Source organism: Bufo gargarizans, chromosome 3 (assembly GCF_014858855.1).
Source record: "Bufo gargarizans isolate SCDJY-AF-19 chromosome 3, ASM1485885v1, whole genome shotgun sequence".
NCBI classification, from domain to species: Eukaryota; Metazoa; Chordata; class Amphibia; order Anura; family Bufonidae; genus Bufo; species Bufo gargarizans.
Window position 1 is genome coordinate 199,489,693 of NC_058082.1, and position 21,864 is coordinate 199,511,556.

At 43.8% G+C, this 21,864-nt stretch overlaps 1 protein-coding gene across 2 annotated transcripts in view; it reads left to right on the forward strand.

Moving 5' to 3' along the window:
* The window catches only part of CYFIP1 (cytoplasmic FMR1 interacting protein 1), a 116,742-nt gene extending 95,544 nt beyond the window's left edge, over nucleotides 1-21,198 (forward strand). For both annotated transcript variants that reach the window (XM_044288152.1, XM_044288151.1), the window contains exons 26-31: nucleotides 3,142-3,272; nucleotides 5,556-5,628; nucleotides 7,667-7,761; nucleotides 14,261-14,499; nucleotides 16,292-16,439; nucleotides 20,614-21,198. In XM_044288152.1, the coding sequence (XP_044144087.1) occupies nucleotides 3,142-3,272; nucleotides 5,556-5,628; nucleotides 7,667-7,761; nucleotides 14,261-14,499; nucleotides 16,292-16,439; nucleotides 20,614-20,778 (851 nt within the window). In that variant the 3' untranslated portion in view covers nucleotides 20,779-21,198. The remainder of the gene's footprint in view (nucleotides 1-3,141; nucleotides 3,273-5,555; nucleotides 5,629-7,666; nucleotides 7,762-14,260; nucleotides 14,500-16,291; nucleotides 16,440-20,613) is intronic.
* Nucleotides 21,199-21,864: the final 666 nt, after the last annotated feature.

Genomic DNA, 21,864 nt, shown 5'->3' on the forward strand with positions numbered 1-21,864 from the left:
TGGTACACTAAGTGCGGTACGGCGTAACATAATCACACTGTCATTTCTATAACAACCTACGCTAATGTCAAATAAGCCCCAACTATATGAGGAACTTTTAACCTGGGCCCTCTCTCTCCCCTTGTTTTCACTTATGTTATATATATTTTTTATATCAATAAAGATTTTTGCTATATTTATATGCGACTATTAGGGGCTATTAGTGAGTGCTGTTGTAGGAGTTGTACTATATAAGTCTAGGGCTAGGCTTGGTTCTAAGTGATTAGTTTTTCACCAATATTTAGACCTGTTTCAGGCATCAATTTTCATAAATTTACCTGGCCCCGGCGCGGCCCCTGATGTACATGATGTTCCGCCACCCTCCCACCCAACTCTTGAGCACAGCGTAAAAACAGCTGTGCAACTAAACGGTTAAAAAGGGACGTAAGACTTTCTTTTATATCTAAAAAAAAGGTTGTTGTAAGTCCCTTGATAAATTACCCCATTGGGTGCAGACTGCAAATCTTAAAATGTCATTGCAGCAGTTAGAAATGGATGGCACCCAGTGTGGCACAAAAACAATGCAGATGGCTTATGAAACATTTGTGTGGAAGTGAAGATATAACCGTAACCCCCTCCAGCAGAAATAAGTAGTGCTACAGCTGAAGCCATTACAATGAATCCGCCTCCTGCCCAAGATGCCAGTTCTGTACCTTTAGAAATGGATGTACAGATGTGCTTTTAGTTTTACTCTTTGCTTTTATACTAAAAGTCAGTTTTTTATGTGTTTGTTGGCTTTACTGCTGACCAGCGATGCAGGACTAAAAATGTGTCATCTGTCATGCAAGCTCTTCAGAGGGGATTTGTGAGCTGGGGCTGATGTCCTAATCCTTGGACTAATCCTGTACATGTTTCTGGATATATTTTTTTGCATAGAACAGAAATGATACTTTTTTCAATAAACTATACAGGAGAAATGTACTTGCATGATCTGATATGTAGCACTTCTGGATTGTAGAGCATTCATCTGCTTTGCTATATGATCAATGTGCTGGGTACCAAAAGAGATTGTTTGTTAGTATTTGGCACACAATTTTTTTGTCTGTATATTTCTCATTGGCACACGTCATGTTAAGGTATGTGACGTGGGGTAAAATAAATACTAGGTTGGAAATTGCTAAGAATCAACTCAAATGGACACTGAAATCCTTCCTACTTTACCCTACACATCCTAACCCTTTGCATGTGTCTGAAAGATGCCAAAGGGGTGTTCTATATATCAAGTTTGGGCAGAGTATATTTACGTCAGAAAACTGCGTAACGATATTAATAAATCTGCACCAAGTAAATGTGTCCAGTGTCTCTCGAAGATCCATTTAGGGCTGTATTACAGTGGCCGCGGAGGGTTGGCCAGTTCATCACATGCTTGTGAGTGACAATCTGCCTGTGTAAAGGTGCCGCCATTAACCCGATGAACGAGCAAATGCTTGTTCAACGAGTAACGACATCTTTAATGCAATCACAAAAGTCACCATTTGCCGGCAGCAGGTCATGTGTCTAATCACGCTCTGCTGCCGGCAAATAATAATTCTGTATGGGAATGGGAGATGGCATTAGCGATTGCTCTACTCATACTGTGGAGGAGATTGCTGTATGTAATTGCAGCGCTCTCCTTCACTGATGAGCAGAAATTTATCGGGAACGAACGCTAGCTTCCCGATAATTGTCAGCCTCATCTGCCAGTGTAATACAGCCCTTATGCTGTTCATCTGTTGATAGATCAATCTAGATATCTAATTTATCCTAATCTACAGACAGTAGACTTCAATCATAGGCCACCAGTCCTTCTGTATATCTGATATCTGCACCAATGTGGCAACATACCCCAACCAAAAATCTGCAAACTAATGCTTGACTGGCACTAAGCATGCTCATAACACCTTCCATAGAAATCGATGAGATGTTTTCTGACTTAGGACTAAGGGTGAAATTCATAATTCCCTTTACTCCTATTTGGCATAAAAAAAGTAGCAACTTTTCTAAGGAGGAGACTTGGCAAGGGTGGAGTGAGGGCAAAGCGAGGGCAGGGCCATTGGCCCCTGCTGATTCATAATTTACGCTAGGAACACAGAGTTTCATTCCAGTGCATAGAGAGCCGGAGGAAGCAGGTCATTTATGACTAGGCTTGTGCCTCATCATAAATTACATGCCTCCTCTGGCAACGTAGGCCCTATTAAAGGCCACAGTACTACACACCAGTCTTGATAAATCGGGGCCTAAACTGCTGTTTAAAGCTCAGAATAGCATGACTGGCCTCATAGTCTCAAACGTGAATTATTAAATGATTGCAACAGCGGCAGAGGGTCATGATTGTTCAACTTTTTTTTTTTTTTTTTTTGCTGACAATTTACCTGAAGGCTTGGCAGGATATAATCAAACATAAATATACTAGAGATGTTACACTCTCATGGTAAACATTTGATGACAGTGTTATTCCAAAGGGTTATTCTTATCTCAGCTTTTTATGGCTGACATCAGACTAACCCTCCTAAGTAGTGGCCAGGGTGGGTGGAGTACTGCAAACAACCAAAATCCAGTCTTGTTGAAAACCTGCAAAGAACATAGGGGTTAAAATGCCTGCTGATCTTCTCCATCTTCAGCTGGAGATCGACTGTGGGCGAGGCTTTGCAATCCGTTGGTTTTACTGCAGGGAGGCTCCTGCTTGAGCCACTTGTCTTGCCACAGGATAATGAGAAGAAGGAACCACCTGCGACGCTATTAAGATTTCTTCACACGTTTGTCCGTTTTTGCGATAATTTTAAGATGATATAGGACTGGAGGATGGGAATGGAGATTATATTTTTAAATTCTTCCTTTTAACAGTGCACAGATTATTTCATGCATTTTACAATATGATTATTATGGTCGCATATACAGATTTGTTGCAGAAACGTGGCTGTTCCACAGATGTAGGTTTGTAGAGATCCATGCACATCCTGCAGAAACAGCCTCATTCATGCTCCTGGAACAGATTTTTAGTCTCTGAAACAAATCTGCCCTGTATGAGCAAACTCGATCAGTAATTGGGGCTAGTGGTTACCTAGCTTCTCCAGATAAAAAAAATGCCACTCAAGGGAGTTTTCTTTTTGTCTTGCACATTAGGAATCTTGGAATTCTTCCATCATCAGTTGAAGGACATAGTGGAATATGCAGAGCTGAAGACCGTGTGCTTTCAAAATCTGAGGGAAGTGGGCAATGCCCTCCTTTTCTGCCTTCTTATAGAACAAAGCCTGGTATGTAGTCTTCATACATAGTCATTCACAAATGCTCCAGAAAATTTTTTGAGGATCATATGATACATTCCATAAGTCATATTTTTAAATCGGCAAGTCCTAATATTCTTGGTTAAAGTGTGTCTGATTTGATGCCATGCACAAAACAAATGCTTAAAGGGACTGGCCACTTTCTGTCTGTTGACCAATGTTTTTCGGAGATGATTATATGGCACGCACTTTTATAGTCTTTGTAAAAATTCTGTACCATTTTCTATATTTCATAAGGTATGCTCCCGTTGTGCTGTCCGCACAGAGGTCCTGTCCATGAAATGGCCGCTGATGGAGGGTCATGTGACCAGGCACATGACCTCCATGTGATGTCTCCTACATTCAAACACACTGCACCAGCTATCTGCACTTGTCCTGTTGGAAGTTTAGTGCAGGGGCAGTGTGTTTGAATTGGAGAAGACCTCACATGGAGGTGATTTGACTGGTCACATGACCCTCCATCAGTGGCCATCTTTTGGACAGGACCTCTATGTGGACAGTATAAAAGATTTTGTAAACAAGGGGTCATACCTTATGAAATATAGCAAATGGCGGGGAATTTCAACAAAGATTATATTAGTAAGTGTCATATAATCCTCTCTCAAACCCCAGAAAGTGGCCAACCCATTTAATAAAAAGGTTTGTTTCTAGTTACTTTACATCAAGTAGCTCAATGTACCTCAGGATACACAGACCAAGGCATTTCATCTGCTAGTTTTGCTTAAAAAAATAAAATGTGGTGGCTGCTATAAAGCATACCTCTAAATGTTGTTAACAACCGCTCAGGTAAGATGTACCGTACATGCCATAATCATGTTCAGGAAATAGAAGAAGAAAAATCCGCAAAATAAAAACAGATTAGAAAAAAGATGTAATGATCTGCTTTTACCTGGCAGAAAACCTATACAGTTGGTGACGCATTGCATTTACATAGTAGACACATTTTTGACAATATTTGTCAGTGCTTTATTGGATCGAATTGTGTGCTGTTTTTATCACATTATGCTACGTCCATATCCATGTTCCTAATTCCGGTATTCTGTTCTGGCATAGGAACAGTATATAAGAATAGCCATATCCGGTAATGCTAGACAGCACCGGTGCCCGATGGATCCAATTCACTTTTAATGGTATCCTCTGAGTTCCAGCTTGAGTACCGGAAATCTGCTGGACAAAATACCTCTGCATGCAGGAACAGAATACCAGAATTAGGACCACAGATCTGCACATGGTCGTGTGAATGGACACTTAGGCTGTTTTCGGTTTGCATTTGATCCGCATTTTTTCCAGATTGGATGCGTACCCATTCATTTTAATAGGGCTGTAAAAGATGCGGACAACACGCCGTGTGATGTCCTCATCCATATTTAAATTCTGCGGCCCCGTAAAAAAAAAAAATATATAACGTGTCCAATTCTTGTACATTTTGTGGACAAGAATAGGCATTTTAACTAAGGGTGGAACTCACAAGGCTGCAAAACGTATACGGTCATGTATGCCCCCTAAGGTAGATCTTCAGGATCCAGTCAGTTTCCATCTATCTACATATGAAATGGTGCTATTTACTGTCAGAATCACACTCCTGCTTATAGACCCTGCCTTGTCCTTTCGGTTATACATTGTGTCTGTAGGTTCACACAATTAATGTGCATTTTCAGGGACCAGACCTTAATGCAAATTTCCTCTTTTTACTTGTTATTTTACAATGCAAAATCATGTATTCTATTCTGTCCAGTGTTGTGTGAAGGTAATTCCTATTCTGCTATTCAGTGTAGATATAATGGTCAGCTAGCTTCAATAGGCCTTTATATTTATGCATAATAGCGCCATCACTCCTATTGTTCTCAGCTAAAAGTCCATAGCAGTGGGTGTATGTGTCGCGCTTGGTTCGGTCACCTTTTCAGAACATTATTCTGCGTTTACTGAAGCCGTCCTGCTGGGGGATTAGAAGAGATGTTATGCTTTATGATTCTGGGGCTGAGTGGTCCTGTAAAATGACGGCTAATCACATGCTTTTCATTGCTCACTGTAGCGTAGCAACAGAATTAGCCAAGGCATAGGAGTGCAGCAATTTAGCTTCATTTAGCCGGAACATTAGATGCTAATTGATAGAAATGTGGATTATTTATCGGTTAGTAGATTAAGAAGCGCAGAATAGCCAGGATGCTAAATCTTCAGAACACGTATGAAAAATGATTGTCATGTATCTATGGAGACGACCTTTTTGAAATCACCCTTTTCTTCCTCCCATAGTCTCTAGAAGAGGTATGTGACCTGCTTCATGCTGCACCTTTCCAGAACATTCTGCCCAGGGTCCATGTTAAAGGTTTGTTTCTGCGTGATGTTTCTTGCTTCATTCCCGTTTCTTCTCTTAAAGGGAACCTGTCACACTGAACATGGTGTCTCGACTGCAGGCAGTATCTTGGAGTAGGAGGAGCTGGTCAGATTTATATATATTGTTTTGTGTGAAGAGATTCAGTATAAGATCATCAGTTTTTTATTGTAATTCCTGCTCTTTCTATGCTTGAGAGCCCATTTGGCGGTACTATTCAATGATAGCATTCCATGTTTTACTGTGCATAGAGAGATCTGTCAATCACTTACAGAATTGCCCACTGGACTAAGCCCAGAATGAGCTGGAATTTAAATGAATAAACTACAAGCTATACTGAATCTTTCACCATAAAACTATATATCAGTCTGCTCAGCTCCTCCTGCTCTAAAACATGCTGCCTGCAGATTAGACACCATGGCCAACATGACAGGTTTACTTTAAGCCATGAGGGATCGCCAGTACACACCTTTACAGCTTCCTAGTCTACGCGCTGTACTGGTCTCCAATGCAGTGCAGAGCGGGGGCTGAGCGCCCACATGAGTGCCGGGCTCCTGCTCTAAAAGCATGGATCGACAGAAGCACGAATCCAGGCCATTTAACCCCTTAGATAAAGCATAGCCAACCTGAGGCTCTCCAGCTGTTGCAAAACTACAACTCCCAGCATGCTCAGACTGCCTACAGTTATCAGCCTGCAGCAGGGCATGGTGGGAGTTTTTGTTTTACAACAGCTGGAGAGCCGCAGGTTGGCCATGCCTGCCTTAGATGCTGCGGTCAATAGTATGCTTCTTCTGTTTCCTATTGGCACCCCACAAATAAAATTGTCTGCAGTGTGTGCTCATCAAGCTGTGCCTCTCTGCCGCACCCTGATGGTGCCTGTCAGTATTGCACAGTACACTGTATTGTAGACCACCTGTTTAAGTCCCCTTTTCGACTAGTAAATAAAAAAAAAGTAAGTATTATTAAATAAAATACACATTTTCCCTTGAAAAAACAACTCTTCAATGAAAAAATTGCAAAAATAAAATCCCCTCCAATTATTTGATATTGCCATGTCTGCACTACACAATTATCATCGTTGGCGCAATAAAGAAAAAAAAAACACCAGGATTACTTATTTTCTCTTATTCACAACCAAAAAAAAAATTAAAAATGTTGTGCCCAAAAATGATGGGAATGAAAACTGCAGTCATCCTGCAAAAATCAAGTCCCCAACAGCTTCATAGAGTTGAATATAAAAAAGCTATGCAAAAACATAAAAAAAAAAAAAAGATTATTGTAAAACAGAATGGTCACTAAGGGGTTAAGGATGTTCAATTGACCACATCAGTTTCCACCACAAATCAGCACATATACCGTATATAAATCCAATAATCTTGGTATAGCACTAACCTAAGGAGAAATGCTTTTTTTTTGTAGACATTAGACACTGCCGTGCTTTTTATACTGTGAGCAATTTTTCAACTGTGGGAACAGTTCACAGGATACAGGCTGCCACTATTGCCTGTATTCTGTCAATATCATGTGCCGAATCCCTCAGTGCCTAGTGGAGCTTCACTTTAAGCCATATTGAATAGTTTTCTTGGTTACCTATTTTCTATCACTTATGTGGCATATGCTGTCGATATATCATTAATGTGTGAAATAGAAATACCCTTTTAACGCAGTGACATTATTGGGCAGATTTACTAGACAGTCTAATAATGCACCAGATTTTTCAAAGTGGGTGATTCGCGATAATAAAGCTGGCGCACCTTTATACCATCTGTTAGTTGGTTTAATTTTAAACCAGAATAGTGCACTAAAATGTTTTACTATTCAGTCACACTCCCTCGTCGGACAAGCCGAAAAAGGTGCCTAAAACAGTATATGTGTTTGAAACCATGTACACCAGTTTTTTGGTGCAAATTAAATTACACCAGAATTCTCGCAGATAGGTTAGTGAATCTCTAACTCCCCCACATATATGTTTGGGCTATATTTTGCTTGAAGTTACATAACATGGATTCTTTCTATTTTTGTATGGCTTCAGAGGGAGAACGACTAGAAGCAAAGATGAAGAGGTTAGAATCGAAATATGCTCCACTGCACCTAGTGCCTCTCATAGAGAGATTGGGGACTCCTCAGGTAAGTGCTAACTACTAGTGGTTTTCTATCAGTCATCGTGTCTATGCAATATAGTGAATGTGAAAGGGGGTCTACTGTTTCTGCTTTTCATCTCTCATTCACTGCATCTGCCATTATGCTATTATTTGTCTCCTACCTATCTTCAAATATATATATATATATATATATATATATATATCTCAAAATGTATTTACCTGAAATGAGTATTTCCTGTAGTCCGTAGGCAGCACAGTCACGAGTTCCCTAGGTACAACTACACAGAGACAGAATAGCAGTAATGATCGATCATTGAATTAACCAATCACCATGGTCTATAAAGCTGAGCTTTATTTTTATAAAGCAATATTACATTTTCTTAAATGGCGGGAAACAGGTGTTGCTTACAGACTACAGGAAACGAAAATTTCAAGTAAATACATTTTCGTTTTCCTAAACGTCCTATGGCAGCTCAGTCACGAATGGGACTTACAAAGCAGTGTTCAAGTGTGTGGGACAAAAGAATACATTCAGTAGTCTATGGTAAATGGAGACCCATGGAGTGAGAATGTCTATCCTATAATTTCCCTTCAAGAGTGGTGAAAATGTTGTCCCATGCGGCAGCGTTGCATTTTTCTCCAGTGGTATGTGCCCCAGTTCAGTGCAGGAGATGGCAGTGGAGCAGGTAGAGTACTGATGAAGCTGGTGACACTTCTCAATACATCCCCTGATTCACCTCACTAGTGGCACTACTATCGAAAAAATCTTGAAAATGACTAACCTCAGAGAAAAATCCTCGAATATTTTAAACTGATGTTTAATCGGTGCAGCTAACACTATAGACAACCACAAGAAGCTTCAGGCAATGAAATGTTGGGCTGAGATTATTTAAGGCTCTGAAGAAAAAAAAAAATGACAAGATGGCGGTTATAAATCTCGCTTTGCAACTGTGTCTTGATAATGGTGCATCCTGAGTGATTTTATTTTTTTATCCTCTAATATATTATACAAAAGTATTCTGGGCCTTCAGGCAGCTAATGTAGTGATAAAAACCTCAGTGGAAATCCTAGGTATAGAGAACTAGTGTTTGAGGGGCACTCAAATATCTGGGAGCCCTGGACAACAATGTCTATCAGAAAATCAGTGTTTAATGTACACCACTAAAATACCATACAACAGGGTAAAATAAAATAAAATGTACATAAAAGTGGGTGCCTAGATAGCGAATAGCACAAAATAACAAATTCAGTCTGCTGATAAAACTTCAATAGGAACCGTAGAAAAGTGCTCTATGATAGGAGCGATTAGCTGACAAATGATACACCTAATAGTTGCATCCAAAATTGTGTAAATGGCTGTGAGATATCCCAATGGAGCAAACTAATGCCCAGTAGAAAACGACAAGTCGTGCCACCAGTTGAAAGGACGCTGTTTGAAAATGTCCCATATAAGAATGGATCTCTAGTTATAAGAATATGTCCATATCCTAAGTACCCAGCGTGATAAAATGCCTTCCAATCAAATGATACTGACAATAGTAATGTTGTAGATGTCATACATTACCACCAGACTTGTGGACATTTGCCGGGTATCTTCTTTCCCCGCCGCCTAGACCTACTACGGCGCCCCGTGTGGTCTCGCAGTCGTAGCGCAGCGTCCCACATCACCTGGCGGTGTCTCATGTGACTTGGGTGTATCCACGTGAGCTGTGCTAGGGAGATTTGGATGTTCGGCTATGCGTTCCACTTGAGATCTGCAGTCCGGACCTCTGTAAACTTCTGGATTCAAATGGAGATGTTCAATTTTACTTGCATAAATAGCAGCATGTAGTTATGTCCATAATAATAAAGTGCTTGCTGGGCCACTCCGACCAGACGCGTTTCGGGGTAACCCCCCTTCCTTAGTTAGTATTAGCAAGCAAACAGTGTGATGTATTTATACTCCAATCTGAGTTGAAAAGGATGATGGGATACTGGTGCATCATAAATTCTGACATGGAATGGTTGCAACGCAGTTGCATTATTGATGCTTTTTACATAGAAACACTTTAGATTTGTCTCTCTTCGTTCGGCCTAGACATTGTTTGCGGCAGCTGCATTCTAATAAATAAATTACATCCCTAGATTCGCAGGTAAGTGTTTTTCCTTGGAAAAATGGCAAAAAATCTTATTTTACATTGTTGGATCTTAAATTGAATGCTCAAAAAATGTTTTGTCTCACTCCCATTTCTTCTTGTTGCATGTTGAAGCTCTACCTGGAACCTTGTTAAGATCCAGCCATGCTAAATATGATTTTTTTGCCATTTTTCAAGTGGTCTTAAACTTTTGATCAGGACTGTATTTTAGTGGTGTACATAACACTGATTTTATGGTAGACATTGTTGTCCAGGGCTCCCAGATATTTGAGTGCCCCTCAAACACTAGTTCTCTATTACTATTTTGCTTCCTGGATTTAGGTGATCCCAGAGGAGTGCACCAAGTCCATAGGGGTCCCTCAGGTGAGCCGCCAATTTGTCTATTTGAGCTTCAGAAATCCTAGGTATAACTGGTTGTCTTTGCAGCTTCCACACCTTGGGATGCAATTTGTATGGATCCCATCTGGAAGATAAATAATCCTAAATTTGAGGATTCATTCTGTTTCTGAAGATGTCAGTTCTAATACTGCTTTTTCTATCAATCCCTGGAGTAGTTGAATAACTGGATTCTTGATTTTGTTTTGGGGGGGAAAGTCATCTCGAAGGAATTCTCTGAATCTGGGTGTCGCAGCAGGTTACAGAAATGGGTCTTGGATGGTACTGTACAACGGCAGTCCATCAATCAGCTGTGTTCACACAGAATGTATATCCTCCCTCCCTTTATTTATAGGTGGTATGAAACATACATTCACCATACTCAATAGTAAAAGAGACCTGACATTGGTAGAATGACTGAATACCATATGGATTGTCAAACCACACACTTCACGAGCGTTTAGAGCAGCATGCTGCCTTCACTATCTGCAACATTTTAAGGGACACAGCACCTTTAACAAGAGTAATGTCTATATCACGTAGTTGAGTTAAATACCCCACCGTATGCTCTTTCATAAAATACATCTTTTGTTAAAATCTAATAATTCGATGACATCGCAGTGGATATACAAACGGCAGGCCGTTGTTTGCCCATAATACCTTCTCTGCCAAGAATGCAAAGGAATTTCTTAATATCCATAGGAGCATCACAGAGGAACTTGAGAGCGGACTTCAACAAGGGTCGGTTCTGTAGGATCTCTCCCCTAGACGACCCTCCTACACAGCTTAACACAATTGGCTCAGCCAGATTCGCAGGACCATTGTCCTAGAAATACATTCAGGGATGTTTTACAGGCCACTGAAGGTGAGGTGTAAGACATAACAAATTTGCTTTCCTGTCCATGGATCCTTCAGATGTGACTACTCTGAGGGAAACAAAGCTACTGCCAAATACGTTTTTCTCTCTTTCTTCAGCATCTTTAACAGACTTTAATAAATCCGCTCTTCACACATAACATATCAGAAGTGCAGGAAATATCCCTTCATTAGGAAAGCACCCGAATAGCTTCATAGGTGGTCTCCCATCCAGACTAAAACCCTACTCAGCTTCCAACATAAGGTAGAGCTGGACCTTTTCAGGATTGCGAGGCTGAAGAGGCAGAAGTAAACTCTCTCAACGCCAAGACAAAACATTCCCTGGATTTTGCAGAGAATGCAGTCTATGTGATGAACAGGTGGTGAAGGCACCAGAAGCAAAGTTCTCGTTGCAATATCCTAAAACGGAAGGGGGCCTTGCAGTGCCAAACCCCTGGGTGTACTTCCTGGCGGCACAATGCCAACATTTTAAGGGGTGGCTGGAACTGGAGTCGAGTGAGATGTCGTGTCAGTTGTTTAAGTATTGCTTGTCCTCTAATGACCTACTGCTAATCCTTGAGACTAAGGGGGCTGGAAGGAGTGGTCCAATGGGTGATTTGGGACATTTGATGCAGTCCGTGTGGAATAAGGTCAAGCTCCTGAGGGGGGGTTTTCGGCAATACGGAATACACTGCTCTGTGGGATAATCCCGTGCTGCCGGAATTCCTCTCCCTGTCTGAGTTTGGGGCATGGAAAGGGAAGGGTATTCTGAGGTTGGGACATCTTTTAGAGGAAAAGAAGTTCATGTCATTTGCCAGATTTCAGGAGAAGTATGAACTGCCTAGAACTCACTTTTATAAGTACCTTCAGGTGAGACACGCTTACAACTCCACATTTAAAGGTACAACTATGGTGGCGGAGAGAGATGCTGCATTGCACCTGATTCTGTCCAGGGGGGCGAGGAGAGGTATGATTTCCTGTATATACAAGATGTTGCTTGATAAGTTTCTAATGTCACATCCGCTTGCGGCTAAAAGTAAATGGGAAAAAGATGTTGGCGAATTAACTGACGACCAGTGGTCTGACATACTGGAGGCGATACCTCTCTCTTCCTTGAGTGAAGGGCGTAAACTCTCGCAGCTGTTTATTGTCCATAGAGTCTACAAAACACCGTTTTTTTTTGTTCCGTATTGGGTTTAGACCCACGGATGAATGTCCAAGATGCTCTGTGGTGTCTGCAGATTTGTTGCATATGTTGTGGACGTGCGAAAGGTTAGGGAGATACTGGGAGTTGGTACGTCAGACGACACAGGACGTTTACAAAGTACGAATACCCTCTGACCCGAAAGTGTGTGTGTTGGGATATGTCTCTGAATTGGCCACCGGTCAGGTGCATAAAATAGCTATAGGTAGAGTGTTGTATGTTGCTAGAAAATTAATCGCCCTACATTGGATACAGACAGCGCCGCCAACTCTAGGCGAATTCTTAAGTGCGGTTGACATGATGCTGAGTTATGAACGGATGGTATACCAGAAGCGTGGATGCCCAGCGAAATTTGAAAAATTGTGGGATCCATGGCTGTCGTTTCGACGTCTGAATAGAAATGTTTAACAATGTGCCTTTTGAATTTTGCAGGTTGGGTGGGGTGGGATGGGAGGGGTGGGGGGGTTGGATTGAAATTTGATTACTACACATAGTTTGGTGTCCTTTTCGTTGTTAGCCATATGGACAGTATGTCTCTATGTCATCCTTGTACGTAATATGATAAAACGTGTAGTTACACTGTAAAATGTTCAATAAAAAATGATCTGATTAAAAAAAAAAAAAAAAAAAAAAAAAAAAAGAAGCAAAGTTCTCTGGTAAAGACTGCTGGCATTCCCTGTCTGGATTTTCTATACTTTTTCTTGAGTCTTCATGATAGCCATTCAGGGCTCATGCACATGAACGTATTTTCTTTCAGTGTCCCTTCCGTTTTTTTTTTTTTGTGTGGACCGTATTCGTAACCATTCACTTCACTCCATGTGCATTCAGTTTGCGTATGTCTGCATTACGCACAAGGATAGTACTGTTCTATGAAGGGCCAGCTGTTCCGTTCCGTAAAATATGGAATGCACGCGGATGTCATCCTAATTTTTGCGGATCCATTTTTTGCGGACCGCAAAATACATACGGTTGTGTGCATGAGGCCTTAAGAAGAGAACATACCCAGTGTGAGAACCCTGGGGGACCCTAACATAGCCAGACTCCTCTCACAAAGAACTGTAGTGATAGTGTGCCAGGAAGCATACAGCTGTGATAAATGTACTGACAAAGACTGTCATACTTACCTAGGGCAAGTAGAGGGCGCCATTGGTGGGAGTATGCAGCATACTGAACTAATAGGTCAAATCACCAGGTAGCACACAGAGCATGAGTGAACCCTACAGGAATCTGATCCTCAGAACAAAGTCAGATGCTGTAATGGCTTAGCTATTCAGAGTAAACAGTAGACCTTTTTAAGGAGTGCACTGACCTGGAGTCCGGTAACAAGTAGACACTCTGTGGGAATGCACCACCCATCCAGCCCCCCTCAGCCGGGCAGTGGACGCTCAAAAGAGGGGCTGCATACACAACCTCAGGGGTGGATCAGCCAACCACGACAAGGCCACTTAAGAGGGAAAGCACCATCTTAAATTGCCTTCAGGGACTGAGACACAGCACAGTATGCAGCCTGGGCACCAGCGAGTACCTCCACACCGCCTAGTAGTACCACTCCTAACTCTCAGAGAAGGGAGGTGGTAAACAGACGGGGAGCCCAGAAAGGCTTTGAGAGGGTTGGAGAAGTGTCTGTAAAAGGCACAATGTAGTAAGACCTCCATCATGACCTAGAGAGAAATAAAATACACTGGCTCCTTCCTTCTGCGCCGCTTTATAGTGGCCATGATGATTGGTTAATTGATTGATCATTACTGCTTATTAACTTGTCTCTGTGCAATTCTACCTAGGGGGCTTAAACTCATTTGTGATGTGTATATGAAACCTATACAGCACTAGACGTTAAATAAATCAAAGGGTGGTCTCTGGCTTCTGCACTGTCCTCTACAACTGAACTGCTCAAAGTGGGGAGTTTAAAGATGGAACATGGACATGGCTTTTAATGTTTTATTATATTTTTACAGCAAATTGCCATAGCAAGAGAAGGAGATTTGCTGACCAAAGAGCGTCTTTGCTGCGGTTTGTCAATGTTTCAAGTCATTCTTGCCAGAGTGCGCACCTTCCTTGATGATCCCATCTGGCGTGGACCCCTACCCAGCAACGGTGTGATGCATGTGGATGAGTGTGTAGAATTCCATCGGCTCTGGAGTGCAATGCAGTTTGTCTACTGCATCCCAGTAGGCACACATGAATTCACTGTAGAGTAAGTAGCACTCATATCCAGAACATGAGTGTAGTGTATACACTGTGTACGTTAAATAGGATTTTCCGAGTTCCAGATATTGTTGTCCTTCGTTTACTTTGCTTCATCTGCTTGCACTCTGTGTACTTGGTAGTAGCGGTGGAGGGCATAGTAGCATTGCCGTCTTCACTTGAATAGGATAGCGCAGCAATACCATTCACAGTCGTTGCAAAGTAGGCAGCTCCACGTAAACAATGAAGAGGCTGCAACGTACAGATGATCGGGGTGTTGAGAGTCGGATCCACACTGATCTAATATTGATGGCCTATCTTGATAATAAGCCAGCAATATTCTGAAAAACCCATATAATATGTCTCTATATGCTAAAAAGTGAAGTAAGATGCTTCACATTTTACGTGAGACTTTTAGGGTGTCACAGAAAAGATCAGGACCAACTCTTTTAGTTTGCCTTATTTGTGAAACTTGAGTTCTCATGGGCGTATTACGGAGCTGTAATAAGACATCTGTAGATGGGCATCGGAACACACTCATCAGTGCTTCCATATGCCTCCGATTCATACATAACATTGAAAAACATTGACGGCATACTCATTTGAATGCTTTTTGAATCTTTTTTTTTTTTTTTTGCTATAGAAGAAGTGATCTTACAGGAGATGCATACTTTTTTATATAAAAAAAAATATTTAATAAAATGAGTTTAAAGAAAAAATAAAATTCAAATAAATAATAATGCTTATGTTCCAACACACTAAGGCAAAAGCTACATAAAAGGGCTTAATAAATGCCTAGAAAAGCAGAGCAGAAGTCGCATTTTCGGTTGCATTATTATTTTTTTATTACACAAAACACGCACACTAAAGAATGATGTGTGGCAGCACCCCAAACCCGCTGTCCTGCAGAACCTCTGCAATGGAGTCACTTTGTGCAAAACTTCGGATTAATACTGTACTGAGATCTGTCTCCACACAGTAATAAAATGTATGGGCCTCGATGAGCCGAAGTTAGTTATTCACAAAGTCAGGTGTGACTTTGTAGAATAACTTCGGTAGTTGATTTTTCAAGTGGAAAACCAACTCAAAACATGAAACCGAACTCTGCTTAAGGTCTGACTGGTACCTCGGACCCAAAGCAGAGTTCAGTTTCAAGTTTTGAAGTTTTTACACTTTAAAAATCAACTACCGAAGTTTTTCACACGACTTCGTGAATAAATAATTTTGGCTCATCGGAGCCCATACATTCTAATACTGTATGGAGATTGATCTCCGTACAGTATTAATCCGAAGTTTTGAACGAAGCGACTTTGGATGTCACATGCAAAGTTTGCCGCGTTCAGCACTAGTATTACCAATTGTGGACCATCATTGTATAGCTCTCTTGTGCCATCCCTCAATTATTCCTACTAGGAGTTTATAAATTACTTGCCAGCAGTCTGCAATAAAGGTCCGTCTAGGTGTTACCAGTTGGGGATGTGTCCCTGCACTGTCCGCCACTGATTGCATAAGTGATGATGACAACCAGATGGATATGTGATAAATGTATAATCTTTAGTGGTCTAACCATCGCCACCCCCACAGCTCACAAGAACAGGGGTACCCGAGTCCCCTGTGTGAATGGAGCAGTGGTCATGCATCTGCATTTCTGTTTTATTCACACAGGACTTGGGGACCCCCATCATTCTTGTGATCAGTGATTGTCCCAGGGGTCCATCACACATTAGTTTGTGGGCCAGTAGTTACAGCATTGCCTTGTGCTCATTATGGATTGTGACTGACACTTGTTCTTGGTGTTACAGGCAGTGCTTTGGTGACGGACTGCACTGGGCTGGCTGCATGATCATTGTTCTCCTGGGACAAGAGAGACGATTTGATGTCATGGACTTCTGCTACCACTTGCTGAAGGTGCAGAAACATGATACTAAGGATGAAATCATCAAGAATGTGGTATGTATATAACTGGAAGTATACCTCCCCCACCCCCCGACAAACATACCCCCCGACAAACATTTTATAGCTTTTCCTTTAAAACCTTACATTACGCACATTCATTTTGTAATCTGTTATACTAATCTGTAATATAAAACATTTGCTGCAAATATTTCCCTGCTTCTTCTATTAGCTACTATGAGGTTGGGATTCTGCAGGCCTTTTGTTTAATTGCACACGTGCACTGGTATTCATATTGGGCAGTATGCCTTTCGGAAAAAGGAGGCTTAAGAATGACTAATAGTAATTAGTTCCCTGAAAACCACCACCATGGAAGTTGCTCATGTTAGATAGAAATGTGAGCGCTCAGCTGTTTCTGTGCTTCGCTTAGTGCTTTTTAGAAGCTACAGTATGCTTGGCCACCATTCCATACAGCTCTCCCCTGGGGATTGGGCTTCTCCATGCTGGTGATTTGAAGTCCCAGTAACAGAACCTCATCTTTTGTAGCTATCTCATGGATAGATAAGGCTGGGGCTTTACTGCGATCCTGGCTGCAACTGAAAAAAGATAGCTTATCATCATTCATTGAACTGACTGTGGTCCAGCAGGCCTTGCAAATTGCCATGACCCCACACTGCTGGATATTTTGCAATTCTGGGGTCTCTGTATCCTACGAGTCGTGCTGCCACCCCATTCAGCTCAATGGCTGCAGTGCTACACAGCAGTCTTTGGTTGCTTGACAGGTGTTGCAGTCTTAATCACTGTGTGGCCTCATGCACATGGCTGCAAAAGGCGGATTCCAGCCGAGTGTATGCCACCATTTATTTTTTTACTTCTGTAGAAATGTCCTATCCTTGTCCGCAAAACATACAAGGATAGAACACGTTCTATATTTTTTTTTTTTGCGGGGCCGGGGCACAGATGTGCAGATGCACACGATGAGCTGTCCACGTCTTTTGTGGCCATGTTGAAATGAGTGGGACCGCATCCGATCCGCAAAAAATGCAGATTGAGGCGGACAGAAACTAGGGGTGGGCGATATGGCCTAAAATCTATATTGCGATATAATTTTAAGCATGTGCGATATGCGATATGCGATATATATTGCGATATATAGTTTTCTATATTGGGGGGGGGGGGTGTTTAAATTTTATTTATTTTTTACTTTTTATTTATTAACTATTGGCCTCCTTAAGGGCTAGAACCCTTGTCATATTCACCCTAATAGAGCTGTATTAGGGTGAATAGGACTTTACACTCTCCCTGCTGCCCTGTGCATAGTGCACACAACAGCAGGGAGCTGACCATGGCGGCAGCCTCTGATCTGCCCCCCGCAGCCTCTGATCTGCCCCCCCCAGCCTCTGATCTGCCCCCCCCCCCAGCCTCTGATCTGCCCCCCCCCAGCCTCTGATCTGCCCCCCTTCCCCAGCCTCTGATCTGCCCCCCTTCCCCAGCCTCTGATCTGCCCCCCTTCCCCAGCCTCTGATCTGCCCCCCTTCCCCAGCCTCTGATCTGCCCCCCTTCCCCAGCCTCTGATCTGCCCCCCTTCCCCAGCCTCTGATCTGCCCCCCTTCCCCAGCCTCTGATCTGCCCCCCTTCCCCAGCCTCTGATCTGCCCCCCTTCCCCAGCCTCTGATCTGCCCCCCTTCCCCAGCCTCTGATCTGCCCCCCTTCCCCAGCCTCTGATCTGCCCCCCTTCCCCAGCCTCTGATCTGCCCCCCTTCCCCAGCCTCTGATCTGCCCCCCTTCCCCAGCCTCTGATCTGCCCCCCTTCCCCAGCCTCTGATCTGCCCCCCTTCCCCAGCCTCTGATCTGCCCCCCTTCCCCAGCCTCTGATCTGCCCCCCTTCCCCAGCCTCTGATCTGCCCCCCTTCCCCAGCCTCTGATCTGCCCCCCTTCCCCAGCCTCTGATCTGCCCCCTTCCCCAGCCTCTGATCTGCCCCCCTTCCCCAGCCTCTGATCTGCCCCCCTTCCCCAGCCTCTGATCTGCCCCCCTTCCCCAGCCTCTGATCTGCCCCCCTTCCCCAGCCTCTGATCTGCCCCCCTTCCCCAGCCTCTGATCTGCCCCCCTTCCCCAGCCTCTGATCTGCCCCCCTTCCCCAGCCTCTGATCTGCCCCCCTTCCCCAGCCTCTGATCTGCCCCCCTTCCCCAGCCTCTGATCTGCCCCCCTTCCCCAGCCTCTGATCTGCCCCCCTTCCCCAGCCTCTGATCTGCCCCCCTTCCCCAGCCTCTGATCTGCCCCCCTTCCCCAGCCTCTGATCTGCCCCCCTTCCCCAGCCTCTGATCTGCCCCCTTCCCCAGCCTCTGATCTGCCCCCTTCCCCAGCCTCTGATCTTTTCCCCAGCCTCTGATCTGCCCCCCTTCCCCAGCCTCTGATCTGCCCCCCTTCCCCAGCCTCTGATCTGCCCCCCTTCCCCAGCCTCTGATCTGCCCCCCTTCCCCAGCCTCTGATCTGCCCCCCTTCCCCAGCCTCTGATCTGCCCCCCTTCCCCAGCCTCTGATCTGCCCCCCTTCCCCAGCCTCTGATCTGCCCCCCTTCCCCAGCCTCTGATCTGCCCCCCTTCCCCAGCCTCTGATCTGCCCCCCTTCCCCAGCCTCTGATCTGCCCCCCTTCCCCAGCCTCTGATCTGCCCCCCTTCCCCAGCCTCTGATCTGCCCCCCTTCCCCAGCCTCTGATCTGCCCCCCTTCCCCAGCCTCTGATCTGCCCCCCTTCCCCAGCCTCTGATCTGCCTCCCTTCCCCAGCCTCTGATCTGCCCCCTCTGGTAACGCAAACCCCCCCTCCCCAGTATTAATCATTGGTGGCAGTGGCCACAGGGTCCCCCTCCTCCCCCCCATCATTGGTGGCAGTTTGCACTTCCGATCGGAGCCCCAGCAGTGTAATGCTGGGGCTCCGATCGGTTACCATGGCAGCCAGGAGTCACGCTGCTGAAGTCCTGGCTGCCATGGTATGTTAGTGAGCAGAGAGCAGCGCATTATACTCGCGTGCGCTGTGGCCGCCGGTCGCTCCTTCTTCTCATAGGTCTGTGCGGCGCATTGCTAATGCTGTAAGCATTAGCTATCCGCCGCACAGACAGAAGAAGGAGCGACCGCCAGCCACAGCGCACGTGAGTATAATGCGCTGCTCTCTGCTCAGTGTAATGCTGGGGCTCCGATCGGAACTGCAAACTGCCACCAATGATGGGGGGGAGGAGGGGGACCCTGAGGGATATGGCCGGCACATTCATTGGTAGTGCAGTGGCCACAGTCCCTCCCCTCCTCCTCCTACTCTGTCCTCATTGGTGTTCAGCGGCAGCCGCGCACAGTGGGGAGGGAGAGACTCCCTCCTCCTCCCTCCGCTGTGCCGGCCGGCTCAGGGGAACATGGTGTGCGCAATCATATCGCGGTCCGGCGATATGGCGAAAATCCATATCGTGGCCCAAATTCATATCGCCTATACCGCCCACCCCTAACAGAAACTACAGCTGTGTGTATGAGCCCTTAATTTTAAATCTTCATGGTTGGAATATGCTTTTAAGGCCTCCGTCAAACAATGTTTTTTCACGTGCCAGGAGTTTGAAGTATTTTCATAGTTCTTTTTAGAAGCATTTTGGTAATGTTTTTGTGTTACATTTATTTGGAGTTTGCAGTTAGGCCAGAAGGAAGTACAAGTCCTTCCTTTACATTTGCCATTACTGTCGAACACAATTCTGTATGTCAAAAAAACCTGCATGGTACTGTATGTTTCTCTGACACGTCTCACACCTTACAGAGAAATCATACCCAGAGGAGATGCTGTTTTGCATAATCCGCCATCAGAACACCAAAAATGCCCAGGATATTGACTTCTCAGTAATTTGCTGTAGTCTCTATAATAACACCTGGCTGCAGTGTTTTTAACTAATAAACTGATGATAGACCATAAAAAAAAGCTACAAAACACTGTGTGCGTACCCACCCTAGGGTATCGCCACATGAAGTGGAATATCTGGTGCAGATTTTGCTGCTGTCCCCCCCCCCCCCCCCCCCCCCCCATGCACTGCAAAGGTGAAATCTGAGATGAAAAATCCACTGCATAAAAGGACATGCTGCGGATTTAAAACCACCACCGTACTGATATTGATGGCCTTCCTATCCTATCTACAGGATAGGCCACAAATATTCTGATCCCAGACAACCCATTTAATGAACTATCTTGCTTATATTTCTGCAGCCACTGAAGAAAATGGTTGAACGTATTCGCAAGTTCCAGATCCTCAATGATGAGATATTCTCCATTTTGGACAAGTACCTGAAGGCTGGTGATGGAGAAAATACATCAGTAGAACATGTGCGATGCTTTCAGCCTCCCATTCACCAGTCACTGGCCAGCAACTAGGCTTTTCCTAAGTGTAATATATACTTGGCATTACCACTGTATAATGACTCATTATTCTACTGTATTCAATGGTGGAGAAGGCAGCCTTAATGAATGACAACGTATAGACACGCAGTAAAGGATTTCCTCTGCATAGGTAGGACAAGGGATGATATACAAGGGGTACTCTTAGCAGAGTTCTGCATTGTCTGCTATTTAAATTATTTTCCAATAATATATTCACTGCTGTATAACACTACCAGCCCACCCTTAATTCTTTATAGAAATCGTTTTCACATTCTGGGATAAAGATTCATACCTTTCTGTAATTATTGTGTTCTTAATGTACTTTCTAATAGCAATGTATCTCTATGACTTGTAAAAATGTAATCTCCAATAATCAAGAAATTCCTCATCATTTTCAATAAAAGGTTATATTAACATGTGGCTTGTTTTTTTTTATTAGGAAGGCACATCTGAAAACATTTATGCCGCACAGCATTTGTACTGAACTGTACTCACATAATACCATCAGTACAATTCTGTACAGCTTGGGTCGGGCAAGAACACACAGCATTATTAATTATTGTAATGTTATGAATTCATGTCACAGGAGTGTTCAGTCTGGAAAACACTGCTGTCACATGGAGCGTATTTCACAGACTGAATAAGCTTGTGTGAAATTGGCCTAAAGGTATAGCCACTATGTTAAGGTTTTTTTATGCGGTTTTTAAACGAGGAGTGTAGTGTTTTTTTTCTCGCCCATTTTCCTTGGGGGACACAGACCTTGGGTATAGCTCAGCTCCCTAGGAGGCGTGACACTAAGTAAAACTGTTAAGCCCCTCCTCCATCAGCTATACCCTCAGCCTGGAGATAGAGGCTACCAGTTTTAGCTTAGTGTCCAAGGAGGCAAGACACTCCCTGCTACTGCAGGGCTGTTTTCTCGTTATTTTATTTTTCCTTCTAATTTTGTTATTTTATTTTTTCCTAGGGATACCAGAGACGCATTGGACCTCTCTGCTCTCCCGGGGTTGAGCTGCGCCAGTGCCAACTTATCTGCACTGCTGCCTCCCCCACAGAAGCAATAGGAGGATCTGGGCAGCAATG